Source organism: Salvelinus sp. IW2-2015, linkage group LG30, assembly GCF_002910315.2.
Source record: "Salvelinus sp. IW2-2015 linkage group LG30, ASM291031v2, whole genome shotgun sequence".
NCBI lineage: Eukaryota > Metazoa > Chordata > Actinopteri > Salmoniformes > Salmonidae > Salvelinus > Salvelinus sp. IW2-2015.
In genome coordinates this window covers 11672792-11693336 of record NC_036869.1, presented here as the reverse complement: position 1 = coordinate 11693336, position 20545 = coordinate 11672792, and the positions used below count along the sequence as shown (strand labels likewise).

The 20545-nt window shown below is 47.5% G+C and overlaps 1 protein-coding gene across 1 annotated transcript in view; it reads right to left on the bottom strand.

The window, feature by feature from the left end:
* The window catches only part of LOC111955136 (trafficking protein particle complex subunit 9), a 150157-nt gene that overhangs the window by 91572 nt on the left and 38040 nt on the right, over positions 1-20545 (bottom strand). The window contains exon 13 of the mRNA XM_070436029.1: positions 4360-4486. Coding sequence (XP_070292130.1) covers positions 4360-4486 — 127 coding nt within the window. The remainder of the gene's footprint in view (positions 1-4359; positions 4487-20545) is intronic.

Genomic DNA, 20545 nt, shown 5'->3' with positions numbered 1-20545 from the left:
TGTCCCCAGATTCGCCAAGCCTATTCAACAGATCCTCCAGACTAACCTATTCAACAGAGCCTCCAGACTAGCCTATTCAAACAGAGCCTCCAGACTTAGCCTATTCAACAGAGCCTCCAGACTAGCCTATTTAACAGACCTCCAGACTAGCCTATTCAACAGAGCCCTTCCAGACTAGCCTATTCAACAGAGCCTCCAGATTAGCCTATTCAACAAGAGCCACCAGACTAGCCTATTCAACAGAGCCTCCAGACTAGCCTATTCAACAGAGCCCTCCAGACTAAGCCTATTCAACAGAGCCCCAGCCAAGCCTATTCAACAGAGCCTCCGACTAGCCTATTCAACAGAGCCTCCAGACTAGCCTATTCAACAGAGCCTCCGGACTAGGCCTATTCAACAGAGCCTCCAGATTAGCCAAGCCTATTCAAAAGAAACCCAGATTAGCCAAGCCTATTCAACAGAGCCCCCAGACTAGCCAAGCCTATTCAACAGAGCCCCAGATTAGCCAAACCTATTCAACAGAGCCCCCAAATTAGCCAAGCCTATTCAACAGAGCCCCCAGACTAGCAAGCCTATTCAACAGAGCCCCCAGACTAGCTAAGCCTATTCAACAGAGCCCCAGATAGCCTAAACCTATTCAACAGAGCCCCAGATTAGCAAGCCTATTCAACAGAGCCCCAGATTAGCAAGCCTATTCAACAGACCCCAGACTAGCCAAGCCTATTCAACAGAACCTCCAGACAAGCCTATTCAACAGAGCCCCCAGAAAGCCAAGCCTATTCAACAGAGCCCCCAGAACAGCCAAGCCTATTCAACAGAGCCTCCAGACTAGCCTATTCAACAGAGCCTCCAGACTAGCTTATTCAACAGAGCCTCCAGACTAGCTATTCAACAGAGCCTCCAGACAAGCCTATTCAACAGAGCCTCCAGACTAGCCTATTCAACAGACCTCAGACTAGCCTATTCAGCAGAGCCTCCAGACTAGCCTATTCAGCAGAGCCTCCAGACTAGCTATTCAGCAGAGCCTCCAGACTAGCCTATTCAACAGAGCCTCCAGACTAGCCTATTCAACAGAGCCTCCAGACATAGCCTATTCAACAGAGCCTCCAGACTAGCCTATTCAAACAGAGCCCCCAGCCAAGCCTATTCAACAGAGCCTCCGGACTAGCCTATTCAACAGAGCCTCCAACTAGCCTATTCAACAGAGCCTCCGGACTAGGCTATTCAACAGAGCCTCAGATTAGCCAAGCCTATTCAAAAGAAACCCAGATTAGCCAAGCCTATTCAACAGAGCCCCCAGACTAGCCAAGCCTATTCAACAGAGCCCCAGATTAGCCAAACCTATTCAACAGAGCCCCCAAATTAGCCAAGCCTATTCAACAGAGACCCAGATAGCAAAGCCTATTCAACAGAGCCCCCAGACTAGCTAGGCCTATTCAAACAGAGCCCCAGATTAGCTAAACCTATTCAACAGAGCCCCAGATTAGCCAAAGCCTATTCAACAGTCCCAGATCGCCAAGCCTATTCAACAGATCCTCCAGACTAGCCTATTCAACAGAGCCTCCAGACTAGCCTATTCAACAGAGCCTCCAGACCATAGCCTATTCAACAGAGCCTCCAGACTAGCCTATTCAACAGAGCCTCCAGACTAGCCTATTCAACAGCCTCCAGACAAGCCTATTCAACAGAGCCTCCAGACTAGCCTATTCAACAGACCTCCAGACTAGCCTATTCAACAAGCCTCCAGACTAGCCTATTCAACAGAGCCCCCAGCAAGCCTATTCAACAGAGCCTCCGGACTAGCCTATTCAACAGAGCCTCCAGACTAGCCTATTCAACAGAGCCTCGACAGCTCCGACTCGACTAGGCTATTCAACAGAGCCTCCAGATTAGCCAAGCCTATTCAAAAGAAACCAGATAGCCAGCCTATTCAACGAGACCCCAGACTAGCCAAGCCTATTCAACAGAGCCCCAGACTAGCAAGCCTATTCAACAGAGCCCCAGATTAGCCAAACCTATTCAACAGAGCCCCCAAATTAGCCAAGCCTATTCAACAGAGCCCCCAGACTAGCTAAGCCTATTCAACAGAGCCCCCAGATTAGCAAAGCCTATTCAACAGAGCCCCAGATTAGCCGAACTATTCAACAGAGCCCCCAGACTAGCCAAGCCTATTCAACAGAACCTCCAGACAAGCCTATTCAACAGAGCCCCCAGAACAGCCAAGCCTATTCAACAGAGCCCCCAGAACAGCCAAGCCTATTCAACAGAGCCTCCAGACTAGCCTATTACACAGAGCCTCCAGACTAGCTTATTCAACAGAGCCTCCAGACTAGCCTATTCAACAGAGCCTCCAGAACAAGCCTATTCAACAGAGCCTCCAGACTAGCCTATTCAACAGAGCCTCCAGACCAGCCTATTCAGCAGAGCCTCCAGACTAGCCTATTCAGCAGAGCCTCCAGACAAGCCTATTCAGCAGAGCCTCCAGACTAGCCTATTCAACAAGACCTCCAACTAGCCTATTCAACAGAGCCTCCAGACTAGCCTATTCAACAGAGCCTCAGACTAGCCTATTCAACAGAGCCTCCAGACTAGCCTATTCAACAGAGCCTCCAGACTAGCCTATTCACAGAGCCTCCAGACTAGCCTATTCAACAGAGCCTCCAGACTAGCCTATTCAACAGAGCCTCCAGACTAGCCTATTTTCAACAGAGCCTCCAGACTAGCCTATTCAGCAGAGCCTCCGGACTAGCCAAGCCTATTCAACAGAGCCCCCAGACTAGCCAAGCCTATTCAACAGAGCCTCCGACTAGCCAAGCCTATTCAACAGAGCCCCCAGACTAGCCAAGCCTATTCAACAGAGCCTCCGGACTAGCCAAGCCTATTCAACAGAGCCTCCAGACTAGCCTATTCAACAGAAACCCAGATTAGCCAAGCCTATTCAATAGAGCCCCCAGACTAGCCAAGCCTATTCAACAGAGCCCCCAGACCAAGCCAAGCCTATTCAACAGAGCCCCAGATAAGCCAAGCCTATTCAACAGAACCTCCATACTAGCAAGCCTATTCAATAGAGCCCCCAGACTAGCCAAGCCTATTCAACAGAGCCCCAGACAAGCCAAGCCTATTCAACAGAAACACAGATAGCCAAGCCTATTCAATAGAGCCCCCAGACTAGCCAAGCCTATTCAACAGAGCCCCAGATTAGCCAACCTATTCAACAGAGACCCAGATTAGCAAAGCCTATTCAACAGAGACCTAGATTAGCCAAGGCCTATTCAACAGAGCCCCCAGACTAGCCAATCCTATTCAACAGAGCCCCAGACCTAGCCAAGCCTATTCAACAGAGCCCCCAGATTAGCCAAGCCTATTCAACAGAGCCCCAGATTAGCCAAACCTATTCAACAGAGTCCCACAGATTAGCCAAGCCTATTCAACAGAGCCCCAGATTAGCCAAGCCTATTCAACAGAGCCCCAGATTAGCCAAGCCTATTCAACAGAGCCCCAGATTAGCCAAACCTATTCAACAGAGTCCCCAGATTAGCCAAACCTAGTCAACAGAGTCCCAGATTAGCCAAACCTATTCAACAGAGTCCCAGATTAGCCAAGCCTATTCAACAGAGCCCCAGATTAGCCAAGCCTATTCAACAGAGCCCCAGATTAGCCAAACCTATTCAACAGAGCCCCCAGACTAGCCAAGCCTATTCAACAGAGCCCCAGATTCGCCAAGCCTATTCAACAGAGCCTCCAGACTAGCCAAGCCTATTCAACAGTAGTGTCATTTCTGCTATACGAATGACTTTTACTGAAACGTAAACGAGTCATATTTCACCATAAATACATTTACAAGTAAATGCTTCTGTAAATCAGAGTGTCATGTAAAATGTTCACTTAGATCTCAAACAGCTATAACTCTGTTCTGACCAGGGGGAGGAGGGAGGAGAAGAGCTACATTTCAATCATTACACCATCGTCAGAATTACCTGACTTTGTTGAGCGGGAAGAAATATTGTCTATTGATTAATCACGCCACTCAGAGTAGTAGTTACTCGATGTTAGAACAGTGTCGTAACAATGATGAGCTCATTGGTACATTGATAAGATCAAATCAGAATGACAGTTCATACACCAGGGTTGTGTTCATTAGGGCACACCGTCGCAAAACATTTTGCAATGGAACACGAAAGCAGGCGTTTCTTACTGGACAAGGTCAGATATTACCTCCCCATTTCTCTCAGTTTCAGAGCGTTATCATCCATTCGTTCTTAATAAACATGACCCAGACCACTCACCACCTTTGACTGACTTACCTGACAACTGTTGCTGAAAAAGAGCTTTAAAAATCCGATTGACTGACTGACGTACCTGACGATGGGTAGCTTGCTTAACGGTACTGGGGGCAGTTTGAGTCCATCAGGCAGGGTGATAACCTCCATTCCTCCTGGACATTTAGACGTGTAGTTCTCCAGACTCTGAGTCACCTCCTTCTTCTCTGTAGACCGGGGAAAGAAGGGACTCGGGTTAGAAACGTAGAGCACATTACGGATGGTCAGTCTGACCATTTGAAGTGACCAGGAAAAAACATTTCTACAAAGAGCGTTTTCACACAGTGTACGCTATAGTGTGTAAAGCACATATTATTTGGCACCCTTTTGATGGAGCCAGTTTTTCCTCACCATTTGAAGTAACCTCTCTCGCTATAACTATTGCTCTAAGCAAGATTACACGGCCCTGCCAATTTAATTGAGCATAATAACACAAATAACACAACTCCAGCCCAGCCCTCTCTCCAGCCCTGTCCCTTCTCTCCATCCTACAGTGTGAGTTTTATAGCTGGATCTATAAAGATGTTTATGGCCGTGCTGTATCATCACTCTCAGCCTCGCTGCTTTAGTTGCAAACAAACATGTCTCTATGAGTTACTCTGTTGGCTGGGCCTCACGCCACATGGGGGCTGCGAGAGAGAGCGATATATACTCCAGTCGAGCTCCTAGATAGGCTACTTCTCAGTTCCCCACTACATACCCCTGCTTGGACAGCCACAAAATATCACATTATTATCCTGAGCAACAGAGCAGCACAGACTGAACATACTTAGAACCAGAGTCAGGACGACCAGGCAAACATGCCCTTCTGTAGTTCTGATCTGACAGACTGAAGAGCAGTTCCAGTGGCAGGAAACAGAACATCACTGTGATAAAAGCTCTCTCAGAGTTAGAGTGCCAGTATTGAAAACACTGACATGGCCTTGCTTTACATACAAATGTATCTAGCATCCTGTTGTTACTAAGCACATTCCTGTAACTTAAAAAGCTCACCAAATGAAGGTCTTAAAGGGATGTTAAAGCCCTCTGTTTATTAGAAGTCGAGTCACATTCACTGTTGTGTGTTTGCAGTGTTGGGAAGTGGCTTAGTGATCATGGTTTAAGAAGCAGAGAAATGCTGCATGCAGCTTATGAAACCGCCTGGAAGTAGAAATGGACATGGAAGGATTTGAGTACTGTTGCTGATAGTACATTTCAACCACAGCGGTTATGAGCGCTGGTTACCTGCCTGTATCTCCCTCATAAAAGAGTTTATAAGCTTCAATATAAATGATTAAATAATTCTACCCGGAAACTTAACCATTAGGGATTAGAGGTTATGTAGCATGGATAAGGAGTAATTAAGAGTATTAAACATAAGTCCAACTAGGTTGGACTGGGGAGAGAGAGAAATGTGTGTATGCTTAAGAAAAAACCTAGAAACAATTAAACTATGGTTGAACCGACCCGGCTATAACTCTGGGAAGATAAGATAGGACAGGGAGTACCCCCCAGGTTTCCTTAATCTGGGGGGACTGGAACTGTCAGCTGGGTAGTGAGAAACTGTGGTGAGAATTCTAGAGAAGAAGATAGCTCTCCTAATGTTAGTGTGTATGTGTGTGCGTAGGATAGAAGTATGTTATAAAAGGAACATCTTTGTATATGAATGGGAGAGCTCTCGTGAATAAAACTGGGTTTGACTAATTGTGAGCTGGGAATTCTGTCTGTTTCATTTAAACCAGAACTTTACACACTCTGGGTTGCAGACCGATTAGGATAATTGAAATGTATGTAAATTGATCACAAAATTCTATATCACTCCCCCTGCCTGTCTGCCCAGTCTGGCTGTCTACCTCTCTCCCTGCCTGCCTGCTGTCTGGTCTACCTCTCTCCCTGCCTGCTTACATGTCTGCTGTCTACCTCTCTGCCCCTGCCTGTCTGTCTACTTTCTACTCTCCCCACTGCCTGCCTGTCGTATTACCTCTCTTCCCTGCCTTAATGCTTAACCTGTCTGGCTGTCTACCTTCTCTCTCCCTGCTTCTGATCTACCTCTCTCCCGGGCCTGCCTGCCTGTCTTGTTCTACCTCCTCTCCCACGTCTTCACTCGTTCTTACTTCTGTGGTCCTGCGTCTGATCTACCTCTCTCCCTGCCTTTCAGCCTTCCTCCGCTTCCTTCACTTGTGCTGCTTTCTACTTCTTCCTACTCCCCCTGTGATCTACCTGTCTTCTTGGACTGTCGGTACCTCTGGTGCAGTCTCCCTGCTCCTGCTGTGTCTGTGAGCTTAACTCTCTCCCGCCTGCGTATCTACTGCTGCTCTTGCCTATGCCTGTTCATGTTCTGTTTCTGTCTACCCTCTCTCCCTGCCTGCCTACCTGTCTGGCTATCTACCTCTCTCTCCCTCCCTGCCTGCCTGCCTGTCCCTGTCTACCTCTCTCCCTGCCTGCCTGCCTGTCTGTCTACCTCTCTCCCTCCCTGCCTGCCTGTCTACCTCTCTCCCTGCTCCTGCCTGCCTGCCTGTCTACCTCTCTCCCTGCATGCTTACCAGTCTGGCCTGTCTACCTCTCTCCCTGCTCTGCCTGCCTTGCCTGCCTGTCTACCTCTCTCCCTGCCTGCTTACCTGTCTGGCTGTCTACCTCTCTCCCTGCCTGCCTTGTATGTCTACCTCTCTCCCTGCCTGCTTACCGTGTCTGCCTGCCTGCCTGGCTGTCTACCTCTCTCCCCTGCCTGCCTGCCGGCCTGTCTGGTAGCTGTCTACCTCTCTCCCCCTGCCTGCCGGCCTGTCTGGCTGTCTATCTGTCTGCCTGCCTGCTTACCTGTCTGTCTGGCTGTCTACATCTCTCCCTGCCTGCTTACCTGTCTGCCTGCCTGTCTACTTGTCTGCTTACCAGTCTTTCAATCCGTCTCCCTGTCGGCTTCCTTGCCTACTCGTCTGCCTCCCTGCCTGTCATGGACAATTTCAAATGATTCCTAAACCTGCATGGAGTCTGTCTGTCGATACATTTCAATTTAGTAAATTGTATTTGGAAGCCCAAGTAACGTAGTCTAACAGTAAAACATGGCAAGTTGAAGGACAGACCCAGACAAACAAAACTCTGTATTGATTGTCATTTTGGGATGATGTGAGGTAAAACAGTATCTTTGAAGAGCTCACTGCAGCATTACACAAACAGCTCTCTGATTACCATACTCCCTCTCTGTCTCTCTCTGTTCCCTGTCTCTCTTCAACAGTCTTTCTTTCAGTTCTGCGTTCCATCTGCGACCCCCCCAACAACACATAATACAGCTGATTTTCAACTCCAGTTCAATTCCTGTGGGGAATTGATTACTCACTTTCGCTTTGGCGAGTTTCGAGAGCAGAAGGTGATTAAACAAGTAAACATTACAGGAAATTCAAAATGTTTGCCATCAACTAGTATGTCAGTCAGCAGAGAAATAAGCAATTCAATAAATAAGCATAGGAAGAATTGAGAGCAAAAAKTAAATTACAGGAGTTCACAGATTTAAAATTGGACCGCATCAATTAAATAGCCCGATCACACAATTTGCCTCTCCAAATACTAACTAGATGTATATAAATGCAGTCAGACAACTACAGTGTAATATGCATTTTTCCATCTAACCTTCAGACCATACAGTATCAACCCCTCCGACTAGGCGGAGACCAGAAACAGAGCTGACAACTGGCAAGCCTATAAATAAAGTAAACGCTGCCTCCTCTACTTTACTGCTCACATTGAGTAATGAACCACTGCAGTGCACAGGTAGAGGAGAGTCAATACATCCTGACATTTACTGGGCTCAGTGACAGACTGCTTAACAGACATAACGACAGAACATCGTTTTCCTTTKGTCTTTCACCAAAAACACAGAGAACTGAACACAGAACTTGAATTATGCCTAAAGTGGTGAATAAAGGAATATTTWAAACTTGGGTTCATATATTATTTAGTATGAGACCACGGAAATCAACTCAAGGAAAACCTGATTCAACTCATGAATTCTGCATTCATACTTCCACATTCATTCTTACATAACTGGTTCAACAGTCTTAAACTTTGAATGGCACCAATATGTCTCTCTCTCATTTCTCAGTTCATCTGCTCATTTTTAAGAGAATCCCCTATATTTCCACCCAGAGCAGCAGCCTATYGTGTGGTACTGTAGAGGACCCCTGGTGATGACTTTGAAATGTTTTAACATCCTTTGTGAGGCCTCTTAACTGACTGAGACTCTAGGGGGAGAGAGGGAAGAGAGACTGGGACTTCCAATACATCCTGACACGAGTAACATTCTCAATAAAACATTCAGGGAGATTCTGCCAACTGTCACTGATGTACTGCCCTGCCATGTGATGGAAAGTGCTGCCAGGAATACAAACTAATGAATATCAAACGAATATATATATTCTTTTATTGTTTTGGGGGCAGGAATGTTTACAAGGAGAAGTCAACTGCAATGACATCCGCATATTGTGGGCGAAAATCCTAGCCTAATTTTATCCACTGTTAACCAGACTACTGCACTAGAAAACGTCAAGTGGGTGGGAGACTAGCTGACAACAGACTTAGAAAATACGTGCACTTACTTCAGTGTACAGAGATGGAATGAGTGAGTGGCCATCTTATGCGACTGTGAGGATCGAGGGAAATCAGGAGGAAATGCCTGGGGCTTTCAAGCAATTCATCAACATGTTCAGCTCATAGCGTTGATGTTTACTTCAGTTCACACTAAAGTTGTACTTGTATAATTTAAGTTACTGTTATGTACATGGACATATACTGAACAAAAATATAAAATGCAACAATTTCTAAGATTTTACTGAGTTACAGTTCATATAAGGAAATCAGTCAATTGAAATAAATTCATTAAACCCTAATCTATGGACTTCACATAGGCAGTGGCGCAGCCATGGGTGGGCCTGGGAGGACATAGGCCCACCCACTGGGGAGTCAGGCCCAGCCAATCAGAATGAGCTTTCCCCCACAAAAGTGCTTTATTAGAGACAGAAATACTCCTCAGCACCCACCCTCCCTCTCCTCAAACAATCCAACAGCTGAAAAAGACTGATGTGGTGTCCTGGGCTGGCGTGGATGCAAGTGGTCTGCGGTTGTGAGGCCGGTTGGAAGTACTGCCAAATTTGCAAAAACAAAGTTGGAGGCAGCTTATGGTAGAGAAATTAACATTAAATTCTCTGGCAACAGCGCTGTTGAACATTCCTGCTATCAGCATGACAATTGCATTTTACCTCAAAACTTCAGACATCTGTGGCATTGCGTTGTGTGACAAAACGGTATATTTTAGAGTGGCCTTCTAATGTCCCCAGCACAAGGTGCACCTGTGTAATGATCATGCTGTTTAATCAGCTTCTTGATATGCCACACCTATAAGGTGGATAGACTAGCTTGGCAAATGATAAATGCTCACTAACAGGGATGTAAACACTTTTGTGCAAATGTGATAGAAATAATTATTGTCTGCTTATGGAAAATTTCTGTGATCTTTTATATCAGGTCAAGAAAAATGGGACCAACACTTTACATGTTGCGTTTATATTTTTGTTCAGTTTATAATTTCTACAACGGGAATCATATTAGTCCGAGGGGCTATACCCATTCTAGTAATTACATTTATAAGATATTACCGATAGATTCCCAACTCCTAAGATGATTATACTGCCTCCAAATCACACTGTGTTGAAATACATGCTTATGAACCTCTCCCAATGATGCAGATAAAAAATGATAGTAAAAAATACAATTGTAACTAAACACAAGAAGAATAAAATACACAAGACAGGAGCTACAGTTGAAGTCGGAAGTTTACCTTCGCCAAATACATTTAAACTCAGTTTTTCACAATTCCTGATATAAATTCCCTGTCTTAGGTCAGTTAGGATCACCACTTTATTTTAAGAATGTGAAATGTCAGAATAATAGTAGAGAGAATGATTTATTTCAGCTTTTATTTCTTTCATCACATTCCCAGTGGGTCAAGAAGTTTACATTACACTCAATTAGTATTTGGTAGCATTGCCTATTAAATTGTTTAACTTGGTCAAACATTTCGGTAGCCTTCCACAAGCTTCCCACAGTAAGTTAGTGAATTTTACCCATTCCTCCTGACAGAGCTGGTGTTAACTGAGTCAGGTTTGTAAGCCTCTTGCTCGCACAAGCTTTTTCAGTTCTGCCCAACAAATGTTCTATTAGGTATTGAGGTCAGAGCTTGTGATGGCCCACTCCAATACCTTGACTTTGTTGTCCATAAGCCATTTTGCCACAAACTTTGGAAGTATGCTTGGGGTCAATGTCCATTTGGAAGACCCATTTGTGTGACCAAGCTTTAACTTCCTGACTGATGTTCTTGAGATTGTGCCTTCAATATATCCAAATAATTTTCCTCCCTCATGATGCTATCTATTTTGTGAAGGTTGCACCAGTCCCTCCTGCAGCAAAGCACCCCCACAACATGATGCTGACACCCCCGTGCCTTCACAGCGTTGGGGATGGTGTTCTTCGGCTTGCAAGCCTCCCCCCTTTCTCCTCCAAACGATGACGTATGGTTCATTATGGCCAAACAGTTTCTTTTTTGTTTCATCAGACCAGAGGGACATTTCTCCAGAAAGTACGATCTTTGTCCCCATGTGCAGTTCGCAACCATAGTCTGGCTTTTTTTATGGGGCGGTTTTGGAGCAGTGGCTATCTACCGCTTGCTGGAAGCGGCCTTTCAGGTTATTGTCGATATAGGACTCGTTTTTACTGTGGATATAGATACCTTGTACCCCATTTCCTCCTGCCTCTTCACAAGGTCCTTTGCTGTTGTTCTGGGAATGATTTGCACTTTTCGCAACCATAAGTACGTTCATCTCTTAGGGACAGAACGCCTGTCTCCTTCCTGAGCGGTTATGACGGCTGCTGGTGCCATGGTGTTTTACTTGCATTCTATTGTTTGTACAGATTGATGCCACCCATACCCACGTGGTACGGTCTTGGCTGATTTCTTTTGATTTTCCCATGGTGTCAAGCTAAAGAGGCCACTGAGTTTGAAGGTAGGCCTTGAAGTACACCTCCAATTGACTCAAATGATGTCAATTAGCCTATCAGAAAGCTTCTAAAGCCATGACATCATTTTCTGGAATTTTCCAAGCTGTTTAAAGGCAAAGTCAACTTAGTGTATGTAAACTTCTGACCCACTGGAATTGTGATACAGTGAATTATAAGTGAAATAATCTGTCTGTAAACAATTGTTGGGGYAAAAAATTGTGTCATGCACAAAGTAGATGTRCTAACCGACTTGCAAAAACTATAGTTTGTTAACAAGAAATCTGTGGAGTGGTTGAAAAATGAGTTTTAATGACTCCAAACTAAGTGTATGTAAACTTCCGACTTCAACTGTATATAGAGGGAGTACCAGTACCAGATCAATGTGCAAAGGTATGAGGTATTTGAGGTAGATATGTACATGAAGGCAGGGTAAAGTGACTAGGCATCCGGACAGATAATAATAACAGTAAAATAAAGTACAGAGTAGCAGCAGCAAATTATGAGAATAAAAATGTGTGTATGTATGATTGTGTTATGTCAGTAAACGTGTGTGTGCATATGTAGTGTATGTAAATGTGTGTTGGTTTTGTGTGGGTGTAACATTGTAGTGAAAGTCTAGTGAGTGTGCGTAGGGTCAGTGCAAGATAGTTTGTGCAGATACACAACATGATAAAAAGTATGCTCGTCGAACATCTCATTCCAAAATCATGGGAATTGATATGGAGTTGGTCCCCCCTTTGCTGCTAAAACATCTTCCATTCGTCTGGGAAGGCTTTCCACTAGATGTTGGAATATTGCTGCGGGGACTTGCTTCCATTCAGCCACAAGCATTAGTGAGGTCGGGCACTGATGTTGGGCGATTAGGCCTGGCTCGCAGTCAGGCATTCCAAATCATCCCAAATGTGTTCGGTAGGGTTGAGGTCAGGGCTCTGTGCAGGCCAGTCAAGTTCTTCCACACCGATCTCGACATACCATTTCTGTATGGACCTCGCTTTGTGCACGAGGGCATTGTCATGATCAAACAGGAAAGGSCCTTCCCCAAACTGTTGCCACAAAGTTGAAAGCACAGAATCATTGAGAATGTCATTGTATGCTGTAGTGTTAAGATTTCCCTTCACTGGAACTAAGAGGCCTAGTCCGAACCATGAAAAAACATCTACACACAACAACCCATAATGACAAAGCAAAAACATATTTTTTTAATTGCACATTTATTGAAAATAACAAGCTGAAATTTACATAAGTATTCAAGCTCTGTCAGGGTGGATGGGGAGCATCGCTGCACAGTTATTTTCAGGTCTCTCCAGAGATGTTCGATCGGGTTCAAGTTCAGGCTCTGGCTGGACCACTCGAGGACATTGAGAGACTTGTTCCGAAGCCACTCCTGCGTTGTCTTGGCTGTGTGCTTCGGGTCTTTGTCCTGTTGGAAGGTGAACTTTCGCCCCAGTCTGAGGTCCTGAGCACTCGAGAAGGTTTTAAATCAAGGATCTCCCTGTACTTTGCTCCGTTCATCTTTCCCTTGATCCTGACTAGTCTTTCAGTCCCTGCCGCTGAAAAACATACCCACAGCATGATGCTGCCAACACCATGCTTCACCGTAGGAATGGTGCCAGGTTTCCTCCAGACGTGATGCTTGGCATTCTGGCCAAAGAGTTCAATCTTGGTCTCATCAAACCAAAGAATCTTGTTTCTCTGAGAATCCTTTAAGGCTGTCATGTGCCCTTTACTGAGGAATGGCTTCTGTCTGGCCACTCTACCATAAAGGCCTGATRYGTGGAGTGTTGCAGAGATGGTTGTCCTTCTGGTAGGTTCTCGCATCTCCACAGAAAAACTCTGGAGCTCTGTCAGAGTGACCATCGGGTTCTTGGTCACCTACCTGACCAAGGCCCTTCTCCCTCGATTGCTCAGTTTGGCCGGGTGGCCAGCTCTAGGAAGAGCCTTGGTGGTTCCAAACATCTTCCATTTAAGAATGATGGAGGCCACTGTGTTCTTGGGGACCTTCAATGCTGCAGACATTTTTTGGTACCCTTCCCCAGATCTGGGCCTTGACACAAACCTGTCTCGGAGCTCTACGGATAATTCCTTCGACCTCATGGCTTGGTTTTTGCTCTGACATGCACTGTCAACTGTGGGACCTTATGTAGACAGGTGTGTGCCTTTCCAAACCATGTCCAATGAATTGAATTTACCACAGGTGGACTCCAAATCAAGTTGTAGAAACATCTCAAGGATGATCAATGAAAACAGAATGCACCTGAGCTCAATTATCGAGTATKWTAGCAAAGMTCTGAGTACTTATGCAAATTATGTATTTCTGTTTTATATTTTTTTWATAAATTAGTAAACATTTCCAATAACCTGTTTTAACTTTGTCATTATGAGAGTTGATGCCTAACTGACCTCACTATCGAGGCCAATGTAATGCTTTTGGGAAAGTGGGAGGGAGAGGGAGGAGAAGGAGAGAGACAGTGAGGAAGGAGAGAGGAGAAAGAGAGGGAAAGCAGAATGGAGAAAACAGATGGAGAGCGAAATGTAGAGTGAATACAGAGAAAGGGAGGGAGACCGAGAGAGAGCGAGCAGAGCGCCAACAGTATGAAATATTCACCACTGTCAGCAGCAGCAGTAGCAGTGAGGGACTGTTGCTACGCTGAGAGAGGCCATGCTCCCATCTACCCAGCACCATCCTCACTGTGTAACCCTGCTGGAATAACAACAGCTCAACTACAGCTCAGTGGCCATCATACACCCACCTTGTGTGTGTGTGTGTGTGTGTGTGTGTGCGCAATTACAGCCTGCGATGCCTCGAGACAGAAAGGCAAGGAGTATGATGCTTTTCTAGCTATGCCATTTTGTGTGAGAGGCTGGGCATAAAGTCCCCAAACATATTTCATTGTTCATTCATTTTGCGCTCGCTCGCGCTCTCTCTCAGCCTCACGCTCGCTCGCGCTCTCTTCTCAGCCTCACGCTCGCATTCGCGGCCTCTCAGCCTCAGCTTGCGGCCTCGCGCCTCTCTCAGCTTCTCGCTCGCTCTGCTCGCTCGCCTCTCTGCCGCTCGCTCGCTCGCTCTCTTGCCTCTCGCTCGCTCGCTCTTCCGCCTCTCGCTCGCTCGTTCTCTGCCTTCGCTCGCTGCGCTCTCCTCTGCCATCTCAGCATCGCTCGCTCTCTCTGCCTCTCGCTCGCTCGCTCTCTTCAGCATCTCGCTCGCTCTCTCAGCCTCTCGCATCGCTCTCGTGCAGCCGCTCGCGTCTCTCCTCAGGCGCTCGCTCTGCTCTCAGCCGCTGCCGCTCTCTCTCAGCCGTCTCGCTCTCTCTCAGCCTCTCACTCTCTCTCGCTGTCTCTCAGCCTCGTGCGCTGTCTGCTCAGCCTCTCGCTTTGTCTCTCAGGCCTCTCGCTTGTCTCTCAGCCTCTCGCTGTCTCTCAGCTCTTCGCTTCGTCCTCTCAGCTCTTCGCTGTCTCTCGAGCCTCTCGCTGTCTCTCAGTCCTGCTCGCTGTCTCGTCAGCCTCTCGCTGTCTCTCAGCTGCTCTCAATTCGCCTCTCAGCCTCTCTCGCTCACTCTCCCTCTCCGCGCATGGGTTCAGGAGCTATGGTTCCACGTCCTTTACCTAAGAGGCTGAGAACTTATCAATCTTGATGGAGTCATATTTTAATGCCATGGTGTACTCGGTCTGTGTGGACCAGTGGGGAATACTGGGATATGGTCCTCGATTCTACGCTATGTTTGAGTATGTTGAGGCGTGTTTATAGGAGAAATTGGTTGAAGTACCCACTCATCGAGCTGAGGAAAAGCATGTAGCCACGTGGAGCGAAGTACGACGAAATTAGACGACGACCTAGTTATACATAATGATTTAGTTTATCAGTATGTGAGTATTATTTCGATAGCCTGCGTTGTTTGTTGGGTGCGCCCCTCTCGGCCCCTCTCGGCGCCCTCTCGGCCCCTCTCGCCTTCTCCTGTCCGGCCTCGCCCTTCCCCTGGACACTCTCGGCCTTTTTCTCCCCAGCCCCTCTCCCTCTCCTTCAGCCTCTCTCCCTCTCTCTCAGCCTTTCTCTCAGCCCTCCTCCTACGCCCTCTCCCTGCAGCCCTCTCCTCAGCCCTCTCTCTCTGCAACCCCGCCTCTCTCTCTCAGCCTCTCTCTCTCTCTTCCTCTAGCCTCTTGCTCTGCTCTCAGCTCTCTCTCTCTCAGCCTCTTCTCTCTCAGCCTCTCTCAGCCTCTCTCTCTCTTCAGCCTCTCTCTCTCTCACTCTCTCTCTCCTCATCCTCTCCCCTTGTCTTTCTCTCTTCAGCTCTCTCTCTCTCTTCTCAGCTTCTCTCAGCCTCTCTCTCTCAGAGCCTCTCTCTCTCTCGCTCTCTCTCTCTCTCAGCCTCTCTCAGAGCCTCTCTCTCTCTGAGCCTCTCTCTCTCTGACCTCTCTCTCTCTGAGCCTCTCTCTCTCTGAGCCTCTCTCTCTCTGAGCGCCTCTTCTCTCAGAGGCCTCTCTCTCTCAGAGCCTCTCTCTCCTCAGAGCCTCTCTCTCAGAGCCTCTTCTCTCAGAGCCTCTTCTCTCAGAGCTCTCTCTTCAGAGCCTCTCTCTCTCTTCTCTCTCGTCTCTTCAGCCTCTCTCCCACGCAGGCCTGAAGCTCCTATGATGCCACGAGGGTCAAGATGACACGCTACCTCTTCTCTCTCTTTTCCCTCTCCCAGTTAGGGTGACAGTGGTAACGTTAATTAGACTCTCTCTCCTCCAAAGGTCCATCTTAAATAAAACATTTGCTATGTCTTTTTAATGTCACCGATGGGGACTTGAAAAGGCACTACTGCCTCAAGACAGACCTTAGAAGGGCCCGGCTCTTTCAAAGCCCGTCATTTCCTTTCCCTGGGAGCTTCTGCTGTGACATTAAATGGGACGACAGCAACGTTCTAGCAATCCTAGAATCTTCATGTATGCCAGATTTTTTTTAAAGAAATGTACACACAGTTGATAAGTGAGGCCCCACATCTGAGGATTAAAAGGCACAATCTGGGATATTTGAGAATGGTAATTAATGTTTCCCATTCGTCAGCTTTATACCAAACTAAGTAGCAGGCTTACATTGGGCTGAAACACAAACTCAGGATTGTGACTTTAAAGGAAAAGGCTGTTGCTGCTGGGGCTAGACAGTCACACTGTTTTGCTATGCTGAGCTGTGCTGCTGTGTGTTCTACAATACTTCCACAGACACGCAGGGAACACAGCAAGGGGGACGCGCCCCACTACTGCATGCTGGGAGAAGATGACCTGCAATAACCCCCGCCGTGTGTGACATCACCACACTGCAGACAAACAGCAGGGGGGTGAGGGAGAAGGGAGAAAAAGGGAGAGGGGGACAGAGGGAGAGAGAGGATGGGAGAGAGAGAGAGAGACAGGCAGGCGGGCAGGGAAAGAAGGCGTGCAACCTCAGTTCAGAGGGGACAGATTTGTGCAAGGCCCATTTCAAAAAGTCACTGAGAACTAGAGCGGTTTGAAGCTGCTAAAACAGTTACTCAAGCTTGGAGTTAGGAGTCTGGGGAACAAGGTTTCAACTCAAGTGAGATCATAGCTTTAATATAACAATGAGATATGTTTGGGGACTTTATGCCCAGCCTCTCACACAAAATGGCATAGCTAGAAAAGCATCATACTCCTTGCCTTTCTGTCTCGAGGCATCGCAGGCTGTAATTGCGCACACACACACACAAGGTGGGTGTATGATGGCCACTGAGCTGTAGTTGAGCTGTTGTTATTCCAGCAGGGTTACACAGTGAGGATGGTGCTGGGTAGATGGGAGCATGGCCTCTCTCAGCGTAGCAACAGTCCCTCACTGCTACTGCTGCTGCTGACAGTGGTGAATATTTCATACTGTTGGCGCTCTGCTCGCTCTCTCTCGGTCTCCCTCCCTTTCTCTGTATTCACTCTACATTTCGCTCTCCATCTGTTTTCTCCATTCTGCTTTCCATCTCTTTCTCCTCTCTCCTTCCTCACTGTCTCTCTCCTTCTCCCTCCCACTTTCCCAAAAGCGTTACATTGGCCTCGATAGTGAGGTCAGTTAGGCATCAACTCCAACCCTTTCCTCTCCCTCAGATGAGTACCCGAGTCCAGAGGATTTCTGGTCAAAGCTCACTTTCGCCCAGCCACCATATGAGATGACTGGCTTGGTTGAGCATCACACACCATTACACCCACAGGCACAATGCTGGCTTTCCCAAAGGACATTTATGGATGGCTGCAGCCAGGGGGTGATTTTAGATAGAATGAAATCGAGGGAAAATGCATTAAGGTTTTAAACTAACACTGACAAAAACGTTTGACTATGACCATGTAATATCTGTTATTCCAAGTAGTCTTGTCACGATACCAACATTTTATACGATACCGGGACAAGTATCACGTTACTGAGTAGTGTGGTTATACCACGGGGAAAGATTCCGTGGCCTAGCATCCTGTACGCTGGTTCTCGTTCTCTAAACGGTATGCACACGTGCTAAACCAAACAACCTGTCGTTGATATTCACACATTCACTGATATTCTCAGCACAACACATATTCACATACTTCACACATACTGTCTCCCGCTCTTTCATAAACACACACCACTCTCCCTCCCAAACAACACACGCTGCTGCCAACTTTAGAAACGTTAGGCAACAAACAGAATGTAAGAGAGCACCAGAAAGAAAGAGATGTTTGATATAGTTAGGTCTTTATGAAGCCTACCGATATGAAGCACATCTCATGAGTACCAGACCCTTTTCCTTTCTTCCTGTGCCAATCAAATTGGCCTAGACCTACTGTCAAGGTACCAGGTTGTTAGCTAGCTAGGTAACATAATAATAATTAGCGGGCCGGGATGAGTTTAAAAGCGGCCCGCGACATGGTTTGTGAAATGATATGAAATGCTCCGGTTATAGAAGACTTTATTTTGTACTATTTGAGCTAGGGACAAGGTGTACCTGTCGCAGCTGTTCTTCCCTCTCTGGCACTGCTGCATGACGTGTACTGTCGCAAAGCTGTTCTTCCCTCTCTGGCTGCTGCATGACAGTGTACTGTCGGCAAAGCTGTTCTTCTCTCTGGCACTGCTGCATGACAGTGTACTGTCGCAAAGTGTTCTTCTCTCTGGACTGCTGCCATGACAGCTTGTACCTGTCGCAAAGCTGTTCTTCCTCTCTGGGCATGCTGATGACAGCGTACTGTCGAAAGCTGTTCCTCTCTGGCACTGCTGCATGACAGTAGTACTGTCGCACAGCTGTTCTTCCCTCTCTGGCACTGCTGCATGACAGTGTACGCTGTCTGCAAAGCTGTTCATTCTTCCCTCTGGCACTGCTGCTGACAGTGTACCTGTCGACAAGCTTGTTCTTCCTCTCTGGCACTGCTGCATGACAGTGTAGCTGTCGCAAAGCTGTTCTACCCTCTTCTGGCACTCTGCTGCAGTGAGTGTACCTGTGCAAAGGCTGTTCTTCCCTCTCTGGCACTGCTGCATGACAGTGTACCTGTCGCAAAGCTGTTTCTTCACTCTCTGGCACCTGTGGCTGTTATGCAGTGTAGCCTGTCGCAAAAGCTGTTTCCCTCCTCTCTGGCACTGCTGCATGACAGTGTACTGTCGCAAAGCTGTTCTTCCTTCTGGCAGCCTGCATGAAGTGTAGCTGTCGCAAAGCTGTTCTCCCTCTCTGGCACTGCTGCATGACAGTGTACCTGTCACAAGGCTGTTTCTTCCTCTCTGCACTGCTGCATGAAGTGTAACGGTCGCAAGCTGTTCTTCCTCTCTGGCACTGCATGCATGACAGTGTACCTGTCGAAAGCTGTTCTTCCCTCTCTGGACTGCTGAATGACAGTGTACCTTGTCGCAAAGCTGTTCTTCCCTCTCTGCACTGCTGCATGACAGAGTGTAGCTGTCGCCAAAGCTGTTCTTCCCTCTCTGGCACTGCTGCATGACAGTGTAGCCTGCAAAGCTGTTCTTCTCTCTGGCACTGCTGCATGAAGTGTACCTGTCGAAAGCTGTTCTTCCATCTCGTGGCACTGCCTGCATGACATGCTAACACTGTCGCAAAGCTGTTCTTCCCTCTCTGGCACTGCTGCATGACAGTGTACGCTGCTCGAAAGCTTGTTCTTCCCTCTCTGGCACTGCTGCATGACAGTTTACCTGTCGCAAAAGCCTGTTCCCCTCTCTGGCACATGCTGCATACAGTGTACCTGTCGCAAAGCTGTTCTTCCTCTCTGGCACTGCTGCATACAGCTACCTGTCGCAAAGCTGTTCTTCCTCTCTGGCACTGCTGCATGACAGTACCTGTCGCAAAGCTGTTCTTCCCCTCTTTGGCACTGCTGCATGTAGCAGCTGTACCTGTCGCAAGCTGTTCTTCCCTCTCTGGCACTGCTGCATGACAGTGTAGCTGTGCAAAGCTTTTCTTCCCTCTCTAGACTGCTGCATGCAGGCTGTACTGTCGCAAAGCTGTTCTTTCCTCTCTGGCACTGCTGCATGACAGTGTACTGTCGCAAAGCTGTTCTACCTCTCTGGCCTGATGATGACAGTGTACCTGTCGCAAAGCTGTTCTTCCCTCTCTGGCACTGCTGCATGACAGTGTACCTGTCGCAAAGTGTTCTTCCCTCTCTGGCACTGCTGCATGACAGTGTACCTGTCGAAAGCTTGTTTTCCCTCTCTGGCACTGCTGCATGACAGTGTAACCTGTCGCAAAGCTGTTTCCCCTTTCTGGCACTGCTGCATGACAGTGTAGCGTCGCCAACGCTGTTCCACCCTCTCTGCACTGCTGCTGACAGTGAACTTGCAAAGCTTTCGTTCCTCTCTTGCACTCGCTGGCATGCAGTTACCTGTCGCAAGCTGTTTCTCTCTCTGCACGCTGCATCTGACAGTTAACTTTGTCGCAAAGCGCTGTCTTTTCCGTCTCTGCACTGCTGCATGACAGTGTAGCTGGTCGCAAAGCTGTTCTTCCCATCTCTGGCTGCTGGCCATGACAGTGCTACACTGTCGCCAAGCGTTCTTCCCTTCTGGCACTGCTGCATGACAGCTGCTACCTGCGAAAGCTGTTCTTTTCCTCTACTGGCACTCTGCATGACAGTGGGTACCCGTGTCGCAAAGCTGTCTCCCTCTCTCTGCACTGCCGCATGACAGTGGTACTGGTGCAAAGCTGTTCTTCCCTCTCTAGGTTACTCTGCATGACAGTGTACCTGCAAACTCATATACTTAGACTGGCCTGTGG